The sequence below is a fragment of the Panthera uncia genome, chromosome B4, assembly GCF_023721935.1.
Source record: "Panthera uncia isolate 11264 chromosome B4, Puncia_PCG_1.0, whole genome shotgun sequence".
NCBI classification, from domain to species: Eukaryota; Metazoa; Chordata; class Mammalia; order Carnivora; family Felidae; genus Panthera; species Panthera uncia.
The window spans coordinates 60,828,853-60,842,706 of record NC_064809.1 but is presented as its reverse complement, the minus strand read 5'-3'; the positions used below and the strand labels follow the sequence as shown (position 1 = coordinate 60,842,706).

Below are 13,854 nucleotides of genomic sequence, written 5' to 3'. Positions count from 1 at the left end.
TTACAAGGAGAGTAGTGAATAAATCATTGTAAGAATTTATTTTAGGTGTAGTCCTTGATCAGATATGTTGTGGCAAAGGTGATATATAAAGTAGAAAAATTCCAGCATGATTCTGAGGACTCTAGCTTGAGTGGCTAGGTGGATGGTAAGCCACTAAATGATACAGAGAAACATAAGACCGTGTTGACTCTTGAAATCAATTGGTTTCATTTGAGACAAGTGGATTTGTATGAGCTTGTGGGAGATCCAGATGAATATAGCTAGCATATTCTACATCTAGAATTCAGAAAAGAGACTTAAGAGAGAAATGTGGAAGTCATATATATGCAAATGAATAGTAATAGGGTTATGAACTATACCTTGTGGAATATCTTGCAGGCTGGAGGATAGGATCTTGAAAAAAAGACTGAGATTGAGAAGAGATGGTCGTAGATTTTTTGAGAAAATCAAGAGAGTAATTTAATGAAGCCAAAGAAGGAAGAAATGCTTAAAAGGGTCAGATACACTAGGAATTTAAGAAAAATATAACCAATCACATCTATGGGATCTGGCATTTAGCACTGGAAAGATTGTAGTAGTGAAATCAACATTAGAGTGGTTTTATGATTGACCAGGATAAGCAAGCAGGGTCAGCTAGTGTAGATGACTTTAAATATTTTCAATTAAAAAAATGTTTTCTCCATAGACTCTTCAAACCAAGTTGGATCAACATCACCTCCTCAAACCAATCTTGTATCTTCTGCAAAACTTATTCCATGTGGTGAGTTGATGGTCATATAGTTACTACCTGTTTAATCTTTCTTCTTTGGAAAGCCTCATTTTACCTTTATATAACTCTACAATGAAGAAGAATGAGTTTTACATTTAGGTCTATGAAACTTCCAGAATTTTGTTTGGGTTTGCATATACACATACAAATAGAGGGAAGAAGAAATAAGCTTTATGATTAGAAGAAAAGGGTGCAGAGAGTAATTCTTTGTCCTCATTTGCACCTGTGCAAACTTGATATTTAAAATATCTTCCTAGAATCCATATTTAATATATGATTATGCATTTTGAGGCAAAGGGAGAAAACAAAGTTTTTTGTTTTGTTTCATTTTAGCACACACTGGCAACTTTTAACTTACTTGTAATCTGAAGTATCTGGTCAAAAATTATGATCTTTCATTGTTCTATATGCATGTATTCAATATGGCCTAGATGGGCTATAATAGAAAGTTGTACAGGGAGCTGTAAATAGGAGAAAATGCCACGAGAGAGAGAAGAAACAAGGATATGTTTATATGCTCTGTTAGCAACAACAACAACAACAACAACAACAAAAATAACCCATCCCAGTACAATGTAAGTTCCATGACAGCCAAGACTTTTGTCTATTCTATTCACTGATAGATCAGCGACACCTAAAACATCACTATTGAGAACCTTGCCTGGCAGTACCAACCACTAAAATTATTTATTGAATGAATGAGTAAATATTACTCTGTAGGCCAGTAGCTAAAAACCTAATTGCTTAGCAGAGTTACCAAGGCAAGCTTTTAAAATCAGATTCCTCAGAGGTGGATGTTAGGGAGTTGATATCTCTATAAAGCTCATCTGATATTTGGAAATTGGAGGTGTATGTTGGAGGAGGTGTATGTTCTTTCTTATTTCAGTTGGATAGGTCATTAATGTCATCCTCTCTGCTATAGGTATCTGTGGCATCCCTCCATTTAGTCTCCAATGGCTTTCCAGAAGAACTGTAGTGGGGGAGGAAGCCTGTCCCCACTGTTGGCCATGGCAGGTGGGTGTGAGGTTTCAAGGCAGTCACCAGTGTGGAGGTGCCATCCTCAACCCAACCTGGATTCTCACTGCAGCCCATTGTGTGCAATCGTGAGTGAAACTGATGATATTTTAATAACGTACTTAGCATGTATTTATGGCCATGCCTAGGGTAGAAGTATAATTATCTAATAAAGTCATCCAGACTAATTCTAAAGCAGGAATCTTTCAACGACTTTCTATACAGCCGTTTCCTCTACTTAAACAATGTCAGTGAGGAAAATGTTGATCAAATCTTGAAATTGCTCATCTCATTTATGGTAATCTCTGATTATTATGTTGAGCACACGTCTGTTTCTCTTTAGCAGAAACCTATTGGTCTAAATTTACTGGAGCTCTGGAAAACAAAAACTTAGTCTGCTTCTTCTTTCACATAACAGTGTTCCCTATACTTGAAGATCTCTCTCACATTGCCCCTTAATTTCATCTTTAAGCTAGGGCTCATCATTCTGTTGTTTGTCAGTAATTCCAGATACCTTGCCATGTGGTACAACTTCCTCTGGATTGATTTAGTGTTGTTTTTCTTAAAATATGGTCCAAATAGTGGAGAGCACAGTAGGATAGTCTACCACGTTGGTCACTGGACTACCAATGGACTAAAATTTTGCTTAACATTTTCAGGGTTTTTAAATTGTGAATTATGCCATGATATGAAAAACTGCACATGACACATATGTGGTCTAAAGAATAGTAAATGTACATATGTGTCCTTGCCACCCAGTTTAGGAAGACTCTTTACACTTCTTAAGACCCCCTAGGACCCCTGCCAAGAGGAAGACACTATGCTAAATTTTGTATTTATGATACTGATGGGTTTTTTTTAATTTTAACATCTGTGAATCCCTAAAACTAGTACATTGTTTGGTTTTTCTTGGTTTTGATAATGTAAAAGAATTGTAGTTTCTATTTTACTGTGAATTGCTCTTATCTTAATGGTATATAGATAAGCTAGGTGCCTTTGTATAACTGTAATTAATTCATTTTCCTTCCAAACTAAAGTCACTTGTTGGTGACTTCTAGACATGGGTAGTTTTTTTTTTAATTTTTAATTTTTTTTTTAATATATGAAATTTATGTCAAATTGGTTTCCATACAACACCCAGTGCTCATTCCAAAAGGTGCCCTCCTCAATACCTATCACCCACCCTCCCCTCCCTCTCACCCCCCCATCAACCCTCAGTTTGTTCTCAGTTTTTAACAGTCTCTTATGCTTTGGCTCTTTCCCATTCTAACCCCCCCCCTTTTTTTTCCTTCCTGTCCCCCATGGGTTTCTGTTAAGTTTCTCAGGATCCACATAAGAGTGAAACCATATGGTATCTGTCTTTCTCTGTATGGCTTATTTCACTTAGCATCACACTCTCCAGTTCCATCCACGTTGCTACAAAAGGCCATATTTCATTTTTTCTCATTGCCACGTAGTATTCCATTGTGTATATAAACCACAATTTCTTTATCCATTCATCAGTTGATGGACATTTAGGCTCTTTTCATAATTTGGCTACTGTTGAGAGTGCTGCTATAAACATTGGGGTACAAGTGCCCCTATGCATCAGAACTCCTGTATCCCTTGGATAAAGTCCTAGCAGTGCTATTGCTGGGTCATAGGGTAGGTCTATTTTTAATTTTCTGAGGAACCTCCACACTGCTTTCCAGAGCGGCTGCACCAATTTGCATTCCCACCAACAGTGCAAGAGGGTTCCCGTTTCTCCACATCCTCTCCAGCATCTATAGTCTTCTGATTTCTTCATTTTGGCCACTCTGACTGGCGTGAGGTGATATCTGAGTGTGGTTTTGATTTGTATTTCCCTGATAAGGAGCGACGTTGAACATCTTTTCATGTGCCTGTTGGCCATCCGGATGTCTTCTTTAGAGAAGTGTCTATTCATGTTTTCTGCCCATTTCTTCACTGGGTTATTTGTTTTTCAGGTGTGGAGTTTGGTGAGCTCTTTATAGATTTTGGATACTAGCCCTTTGTCCGATATGTCATTTGCAAATATCTTTTCCCATTCCGTTGGTTGCCTTTTAGTTTTGTTGGTTGTTTCCTTTGCTGTGCAGAAGCTTTTTATGTTCATGAGGTCCCAGTAATTCACTTTTGCGTTTAATTCCCTTGCCTTTGGGGATGTGTCGAGTAAGAGATTGCTACGGCTGAGGTCAGAGAGGTCTTTTCCTGCTTTCTCCTCTAAGGTTTTGATGGTTTCCTGTCTCACATTCAGGTCCTTTATCCATTTTGAGTTTATTTTTGTGAATGGTGTGAGAAAGTGGTCTAGTTTCAACCTTCTGCATGTTACTGTCCAGTTCTCCCAGCACCATTTGTTAAAGAGACTGTCTTTTTTCCATTGGATGTTCTTTCCTGCTTTGTCAAAGATGAGTTGGCCATACGTTTGTGGGTCTAGTTCTGGGGTTTCTATTCTATTCCATTGGCCTATGTGTCTGTTTTTGTGCCATTAATTTTTAATTTTTTATTTAAACTCCTCAGATGGGTGACTCAGTAGGTTGAGCATCTGACTCTTGATTTCAGCTCAGGTCATGATCTCATGGTTCATGGGTTCAAGCCCTGCATCAGGCCCTGTGCTGACAGGGCAAGAGCCTGCTTGGGATTCTCTCTCTCTCTCTCTCTCTCTCTCTCTCTCTCTCTCTCTTTCTGCCCCTCTCCCTGCTCATGCACTTTTTCTCTTTCTCTCAAAATAAATAAACTTAAAAAAAAAAAAAAAAACCCTCTCATGATTCCATTGTACAGCCATGATGAAGAACCACTTCCTATCTGTCTATCTGACCCAAACTTGACCCTGCTTGCTCATAATGGGCCAGCCCCGTTCCTCAAACATGCTGCATTTCCTCTGTCTCAAGGTGTTTGTGGTTGCAATTCCCTTTGCCATTCAGGATACCACATTACATTTAGTCGGCATGTCACGTAAGGCTACTCTTGGCTCTAAGTATCACAGACTTTCCTGGTTTTTTATGACCTTCCCAGTTTGGGGGAGTACTCATCTGTTATTTTGTAGAAGGTCCCTCAATTTGAATTTATATGCTATTTCCTCATGGTTTCACTGGGATTATGGTTTTGGAAGAGGAAAACTGCAGAAGTCATATGCCACTTGAGGCATTGGGTATTAAGCTTCACCTCCTGAGTGGAAAGTGTCTACATAAATTGTTTGAAATTTTTCTGTATGGGAGATATGTCTATTCTTCCTGATTTATTTGTTAAACAATGTATTTCTATCGGTATGGATTCAGGGATATTTATTTGAAAATACTACAGGGTCACCTGGACGGCTCAGTTGGTTAAGCGTCCGACTTCAGCTCAGGTCATGATCTCTCCATTTGTGAGTGCCCCACATCGGGCTCTATGCTGAAAGCTTGGAGCCTGGAGCCTGCTTCAGATTCTGTGTCTGCCTCTCTCTCTACCCCTCCCCCCCTTCTCACGCTCTCTCTAAAAAAAATAACATTAAAATACTACATATCTATTTTTTGCTCAAATTCTTCCAGCTTTGACCAGTGTCAGCTCTTTCAGGGTCACCTCTTATCTTTTTGACATGTCCCTATCCATTTGTGACACTACAAAATGCTCCAGGTTTATCTGATGTATTCCCTCCTCAGTCCTAGAACCAGTCATTTCTCCAGTGAGCCCTGGTCTACTTTGTGGGAGAATGGTATGAGAAATCAAGGTCTAAGTGGTGCGTGTACTAGTTGCTACTAGGGTGTTACTGCACTAGGTCCTCTCAACTGACAGAGCTAGGAAATATAGCTATGGTTACTAACCCATTCTGTAAATATAGCTATCTTTCTGTATCTATATTAAGCTAAACATGACTTCATGTGGATGTTTCCAACTCAGTCCAATACCATTCATTCTAGGCTTTCCCTCCCTTGGAAATGCCCATTTTAAGTAATTCTATCAGAATTCATTTTTATGTATCATGGAAAAGAAGCCTCGATAGTAGCTGATTAATTAGTAACAATTAATGTATTAGAAAAGACAAATATTAGTATTGAAGCTCAAGGCACAGATGACGTTTTGGCAGATTCCCTTGTCAACTAGTGTAGTCTGTTCTGGGAATTTATGTGATTAACCAGACACCTTGCAGCAAGATACAGACCATAGCAAGACCATTCTTCACAAAGGGGATATTCAAATTGATGAGTCATTTGAGATTAATAAACACAGTCAGCTGTAAATGTTTGTGAACCACTAAAGTTGACCACAAAAGGAATTTGTATGCAATTTCATTGGTGATTTCTTGATTTCTTAAAAAAAAAAAAAAAAAAAAAAGGATTTTTATAATAGTAATCCTTGTAGATAAAGGCATTTAAAGAAAGTTATCAAGTAAAATCTAAATACTCTCTCCATTTCATGAATCCATTCCTCCTCTTTAGAAGTGATCAATACTAGGGGCGCCTGGGTGGCGCAGTCGGTTGAGCGTCCGACTTCAGCCAGGTCGCGATCTCGCGGTCTGTGAGTTCGAGCCCCGCATCGGGCTCTGGGCTGATGGCTCGGAGCCTGGAGCCTGTTTCCGATTCTGTGTCTCCCTCTCTCTCTGCCCCTCCCCAGTTCATGCTCTGTCTCTCTCTGTCCCAAAAATAAAAAAATTAAAAAAAAAAACGTTGAAAAAAAAAAAGATTTAGAAGTGATCAATACTAACAATGTTTTAATTATCTGATTTCCCACTAATATTTATTTTTTTAATCTGATTTATTTTTTTTTAATTTACATCCAAATTAGTTAGCATATAGTGCAACAATGATTTCAGGAGTAGATTCCTTAATGCCCCTTACCCATTTAGCCCATCCCCCACTCCGACACCCCCTCCAGTAACCTTCTGTTTGTTCTCCATATTTATGAGTCTCTTATGCTTTGTCCCCCTCCCTGTTTTTATATTATTTTTGTTTCTCTTCCCTTATGTTCATCTGTTTTGTCTCCTAAAGTCCTTATATGAGTGAAGTCATATGATATTTGTCTTTCTCTAATTTCACTTAGCATAATACCCTCTAGTTCCATCCACGTAGTTGCAAATGGCAAGATTTCATTCTTTTTGATGGTTGAGTAATACTCCATTGTATTTATATACCACCTCTTCTTTATCCATTCATCCATCGATGGACATTCGGGGTCTTTCCATACTTTCGATAGTGCTGCTATAAACATGTCAATATAAACATTTTGATAGTGCTGCTATAAAGTGTTGATAGTGCTATAAACATGAGGGTGCATGTGTCTCTACGAAACAGCACACCTATATCCCTTGGATAAATACCTAGTAGTGCAATTGCTGGGCCATAGGGTAGTTATAGTTTTAATTTTTTGAGGAACCTCCATACTGTTTTCCAGAGTGGCTGCACCAGCTTGCATTCCCATGATTTCCCACTAATATTTAAGCACACGGTCTATTTTATAGTATTTGTATATACCATATATATTATTTTTTGCACAAAATCTGTATCATTATATGTATAATGATACAGAAAATGTCTGTGTGCCTCATTTTTTCTTTTACTCTTCATAGTTGCCTGACTTATTTTGCCAGAGAAATGTCTTTTTGAAGTTATTCCTTGGAGTATATGGCTCTTTACACCAGAAGTGTTTGATAGGCCAGAGTAACAAAATTGGTATGTTCCACTCATACTCTGCCTTTGTGGGCACTCTGCAGTGGATTCCTTCATGGGCTTGTTTCTCCCGGATCATCTTCATTGACTTGGTAGACATCCAGGGCTCCATCCTCTGTTGAAGAGGGCTTCCACATATCCAAATCCATTGATAAGGGAAGTTTGCCATGTGGGATAAGCCAGCTGGGGAGATCTGCAAACTGTGGGAGCTGAAGTAGACATCATTTTTGCTGAAGGGCACTAGGTGCCAGCCTATTTCACAGTGTTGGGTAGCACTCCAAAGACATTAAGGATAACAGCAACGTTGGACCACCTCCCATGGCTTCGCTGGCACTGGTTGCTCTTAATATTAGTTTATTAGTTCTCAAACTTTAGCATAAACCAGAATCACCTGGAGGGTTGCTGAATCTATAAGTCTGGTGTGGGGCCTCAACATTTGTGTTTGTAAGAAGTTCCCAGGTAATGTTCCACAGTTAGGGAAAACTGGTATTTTTCTTTTGCTGACTTCACACTGGTCTTTGTGCTCATTTGGGAGTTTTCCTGTAGGGAACTAAATTCACTTTGCAATTCTACATTGGAATCTTTCAGTCTTAAAGACTAAATTTTTCTTAAAGACCTAAATTTTTTAAGTTTCAGCCACTGTTTTTTCTGTAATTCAGCAGTAATTATTTCTTCTCCCAAAGCAGTAGTGGCATATGTCCCATTGTTGGATTGGGGATAAGACCCTAAGGATATAAGAAATGAAATTTGATTGTGCGCAAGGGGGGAGATAGGATGGAGAAATCCATCAGTTGCTACTTAGAGCTATTATCCTACTGTTGGAAAAACTCAGACTCTGTTCCTTCATAACATGTATGTTGTTCTGTCATAACAATTTTTTTACACAGTGTTCTACCAAATTAAAGGAAATTTGATGACTGTGCACATAAAACTTCACTAGAAGTTGTGATCTACATTATCAACTATACCATGATTTTTATAATTTCATTCCTTTGTGCACGCTATCCTCTATCTAAAGAAGTAGAGTGGCTTTAGAAAATAAGTCTCTTTACTATCAAGTAATAATTTAGAGGGTGACTTTGAAAATAAAGTTTAATCCTTCAGTTAGAGTGCATGGCAGATAATAACACTGATAATGGCTATCATTATGGAGTCATTACCATCTGCAAGGTATTTGCTAAGCACTTTACCTGAGTAGGCTCCTTTAATAAGTCATACTGAAACACATGAATAAGTCAGATTCATCATGCAAGGAATTGAAATGAACATGGTTAAGACTAGACAGAAGATGCCCATGTATATGAAGAAACTTTTCCTTTGAATAAAGCGTATTGAAAAAATAATTTCAATAACCTTGCTTTTCCTAAGGAAAAAAGTAAATTTTGGAAAATTAAAGAATCTCCAAGCTGAAGTGATAATATTTGTGACAATTGAGGGACTCTTTCCTCACATATTTCTTCAGCTGAAAATCTTGATGTGGCAGATTAATGGATATTGATTTAAAATTTTTTAAAACATCCTTTTGAAATATATCAAAAGGGTGCAAATGTCAAGTTTATAGTTACAGGAATTTTCACAAAGTGAGCACCCACGTGACTAGTACCCACAGCATAAGACAAAATATTGCCAACACCCAGCAGCTCCCTATGTTTCTTCCAACCATCATCTCCCCAAAATAATCCCATAGGTGCCATAGGTGAGTTTTACCTGTTTTGTGAACTGATAAAGTTTTTAACCTCTGTTCCATTAATTCTGGTGATTTGCTAAAAGAAAACAATTTGAGATGTATTCCTGTAAGATAATGTTTGTCTACTTTTAACAGTAAAACATAGGCCAGAAGCTACCTCATTATGTATTCTTAATATCACTGTGAAATGAAAGTAAGCTATAGTTTTTCTTTTTAACTTTTCAACTTAAAAATAATGTTTGGTGATATTTGGTAGGGGCTCCAAGGTCATTTTATTGCCAAAATAAAGGGGCAGGATGCATCATTAAGAACTCTACAGGTAGATCAGGAGGTGTGGTGTACCTTCCCAGGCAGGAGATCACACAAAGGCACCAGACAGGGGAATAGTGGCATTTGGCTGAGCTAAACACAGTGCGTGTTGGTAGAGCCCCATGGGGTTAGATCAAATGGTAAAAAAATGACTCCTCATGTCAAATTTTTCTTGTTCTTTCTCCAGGAAAAATAATCCACTCTTCTGGACCATTGTTGCTGGGGACCATGACAGAACCCTGAAGGAATCAACTGAGCAGGTGAGAAATGTTTTGAAGGGTCATTCTGCCTTTATCCTAAGTGTTATCACATGCTGGGGAATACCTTTAGCTAAAATATGTAATTAGGTATCCATCTCCTAGTGTCCCTATACAGTTACCAGATGTATCAACATTTAAAGATACGATCTGTGGAGCCCCTGGGTGGCTCAGTTGGTTAAGCCTCCAACTTCAGTTCAGGTCATGATCTCACGGTTTGTGAGTTGGAGTCCCGTGTTGGGCTCTGTGCTGACAGCTCAGACCCTGGAGTCCACTTTGGATTCTGTGTCTTCCTTTCCCTCTGCTCCTCCCCTGCTCATGCTGTCTCTCTCCTTCAAAAATAAACATTCAAAAAAATTTTTTTCAATAAAAAAAAATATAAAATCTGAGCTCACAATTACATCAGAGAATTAAGTGAGGCAGGTCAGGAAGTGTAAATTCAAGTCTGTGTACAAGGTCCACATAGCCTGCTTTCTCCAGGACTGTCCTCAGAAAGTTCATGGCCTCCTGCAAATTACAAACACAGATTGCCCTTTTCAATTCAGTACAGAGCCACCTTCATTGCTGATGCATGGCAATACAGAGATTGAAGGTTTATTTTGGACTATTATGCAAAGAAGTAGTTTGACTCATTGACTTTATCTTGTAATTCGCTTGCTCACCACTGATACAGGTGAGAAGGGCCAAGCACGTTGTGGTGCATGAAGACTTTGATAGCCGGAGCTTCGACTCTGACATCGCCCTAATACAACTGAGCTCTCCTCTGGCGTTCAACTCTGTCGTGAGGCCGGTGTGTCTCCCAGAAAGCACGGAGCCACTCTTTTCCTCTGAGATCTGTGCTGTGACTGGATGGGGAAGCATTAGTGAAGGTGAACATTTTACTTTTGCATAAACATTATTGCCAGTTGCTAATTTAAAAAACTTGGCATGGAAATGATACCAAGCAATACCTGCTTTAGCCTTTCTTCTCTCTGAAAGATAGAACCCATGTTTTATTTAGTCATAGGTGATTAGAGAATGAACTTTTATAGTTTTCCTTCAGGATGACTTATTATAGGGACGTTAGATCTGTAAAGAGCCAGATAATACATTTCTTCATCTTTGCAAGCCATATGTTCCATGCCCCAGTTATCCAACTCTGCCATTGTAGTGCAAAGCAGCCATAGACATACACATCTATCAGAATGGATGTGGTCGTGTTCCAGTAGAAGTTTATTTATGAAATTTAAATAAAAAATTTTTAATGTTTATTTATTTTTGAAGGAGAGAGACAGAGTGTGAGCAGGGAGAGGCAGAGAGAGAGGGAGACCCAGAATCTGAAGCAGGCTTCAGGCTCTGAGCTGTCAGCACAGAGCCTGAAGCAGGGCTTGAACCCACAAACCACAAGATCATGACCTGAGCTGAAGTCAGATGCTCAACTGACTGAGCCACCCAGGCGCCCCTGAAATTTAAATTTCATGTAATACTCATGTGTCACGAAATATTACTCTAGGGCTTTTTAGAAGCCATTTCAAAGTGTACACATCATTACTAGGAGGTCTGGGGATGGGGCTGGTACAGAACTGGTCTGCTGGCCGTGGTTTGCTGACTGCTGGTCTAGATCATAGAGTTCTTAAAGCCACAGCAAAATACTGGCAGATCTGAACGTGTTGATGTTTGCGTTTTGCCTCTTTCCACTGTAGAAGATGGTTTCCTTGTGTTTGTGTGTCATTTATTTGGGATCTGCTTGTCTGCAAGCATAGCTTTACTGTGCCACCTGCAGCCACCCTGCATGTTCTTCAAACCTGCCCAACCACCAGATGAGGAGGTTTTATCCTCCCCGTGTTGTAAATGAGGATATTATAGCTCAAGAGATTTAAGTCACTTGCTAAGATCCCATAACTAGTACTTATCAAAGCTAGGATTTAAAATCAGCGTGGTTCAGCTGATACTCTTTGGTGCTTTTTCTTTTTTCTTTCTTTCTTTCTTTTTTTTTTTTTTCCACATTTAGAATAAAGTCTGAACTGCTAGACTGACTTGGAAAACTCTGTGATTTGGCCTCCACTTACCTCTCCAACTTCCTTTCCTCCCTGTGTCCGCTTCAGGCATTGTGGCCTTCTTTCTTCCTCTTCAACACAAGACCTGTTCTGCTTTCTGAAGCTTGGAACACTCTTGCTTCATTCTTCTCCCAGCTGCTTCCTCATCGTTCTGCTCGCAGTGCAGAACGGCACACCCTCCTCCGATCACTTTGCTGCCTCAGGACTGCCCTTCCATCACATTTGCACCACCCAGTTTTATCATTTCATCACACACGATTGTACTTTGACGTTAGTGTATGTAATCATTCTCCACATCTCCTCCGTTAGAGTGGAAGCCTCGTGGCGGCAGGTGCCTAATTCTGCACTCTCCTCCAGGGCTACAGATGCACCTAGCATAGAGTAAATGCTCAGTAAATTTTTTTTTGACTGACTGGCTTCCAAGACCTTGAGTAAATGTGCCCATTCTCTGACACCTTTAACCGTCACCACCTCCGTGACCACCAGACAAGTGAAAGGTGCTTACTTACAGTCTTAGGAAAGGCGAATTCATTCTTTCAATCTGCGAGAAAATGAGTTCTTAATTTTAAGAAATGGTAAAGACCAGTGGCAGGAATGGTCTCTAAAAAGAGGATTTCAAAAATCATTAAATTTATTTATGTATTAGATTGATACATTAAAAAGCACGAGCTTTAGAGTCCAACCTAGGCTTAAGTGCTAGTTTTGCCCCACATGTGCTGTGAGATCAGATTTTCAAAACTCTTGTGTTTTTTTCATGTGTGAGGTCAACGTGATCATATATGTGAACAACCCACCTCACAATGTTGTATTATTGGGTTGGAGTAATATTAAGTTACTGTACAAATATAAGGTACTTGCTAATACTAAGCTTTTTTAAAATTAGCCATGAATCCAAAGTGATAGAATAAGTCATGCAGAATACATGTTAATACAGTCCTGCCTGAGGGTCAGTTATGAGAAGTATTGTAGTGTTCATTGTTAGCCTTGTAGCCTTCATTTTAGTCCTTTATAAAAATTTTTTAATGTTTATTTTTGAGAGAGAGACAGACACAGAGCATGAGCAGGGGAGGAACAGAGAGAGAGAGAGAGAGAGAGAGAGAGAGAGAGAGAGAGAGACAGAATCCAAAGCAGGCTCCAGGCTCTGAGCTGTCAGCACAGAGCCCGACGCAGGACTCAAACCCACGAACTGTGATATCATGACCTGAGCTGAAGTCGGATGCTTAACCGACTGAATCACGCAAGCACCACCATTTTTAGTCCTTTCAAATTGGAGTTGAGATTAGTCTCAGTGACAATAGAGGAAAAGGGGATATGATTTTGGTTTATATTAGGAAGTCTTATAAATATGTTCTCACATTTATAATATATTTTTATCTGTAAATATACCATTTAAAATATAATCATAATCATCCTATACAACAAAAATTCATATCTTGCTGAATTTTTCTTTCTGAATTTTTGTGTAACAATGTTTGAAACACTAACCTTTAAATCAAAAATAAACTAGAAAAAAAATGTTTCTGGTTTTGTTCTTTTGATAATGTATTCTTTTACCAAAATGCCACATTTGGGAAATGAAGACACCCTATGTGAGACACATTTTTTTTTTTAATTTTTTTTCAACGTTTTTTATTTATTTTTGGGACAGAGAGAGACAGAGCATGAATGGGGGAGGGTCAGAGAGAGAGGGAGACACAGAATCGGAAACAGGCTCCAGGCTCCGAGCCATCAGCCCAGAGCCCGACGCGGGGCTCGAACTCACGGACCGCGAGATCGTGACCTGGCTGAAGTCGGACGCTTAACCGACTGCGCCACCCAGGCACCCAACACATTTTTTTATTAACATCAGCTCAGGCCAAACTGAGTGATTGCAATTACATTACTGCAAAGGAAGTCTGAAATTAAATATGTCTTTTTAACATAATGTGTTGTTTACTTCATTAAGAAGCTGTATTTCTGAATCTGTTTCTTAAGCAGGTGGCGGCCTCGCAAGGCGCTTGCAGCAGATTCAGGTGCTTGTGTTAGAAAGAGAGGTCTGTGGACACGCTTACCGCTCTCACCCAGGAGGGATCACAGAGAGGATGATCTGTGCTGGCTTTGCAACCTCTGGAGGGAAGGATTTCTGTCAGGTGAGATGACTCTG

The 13,854-nt window shown here is 39.2% G+C and overlaps 1 protein-coding gene across 1 annotated transcript in view; it reads left to right on the top strand.

Moving 5' to 3' along the window:
• Positions 1 to 13,854, top strand: part of OVCH1 (ovochymase 1) — a 63,249-nt gene that overhangs the window by 24,248 nt on the left and 25,147 nt on the right. Inside the window, exons 15-20 of the mRNA XM_049626669.1 lie at positions 686 to 779; positions 1,296 to 1,344; positions 1,664 to 1,872; positions 9,606 to 9,678; positions 10,349 to 10,544; positions 13,689 to 13,840. Coding sequence (XP_049482626.1) covers positions 686 to 779; positions 1,296 to 1,344; positions 1,664 to 1,872; positions 9,606 to 9,678; positions 10,349 to 10,544; positions 13,689 to 13,840 — 773 coding nt within the window. The remainder of the gene's footprint in view (positions 1 to 685; positions 780 to 1,295; positions 1,345 to 1,663; positions 1,873 to 9,605; positions 9,679 to 10,348; positions 10,545 to 13,688; positions 13,841 to 13,854) is intronic.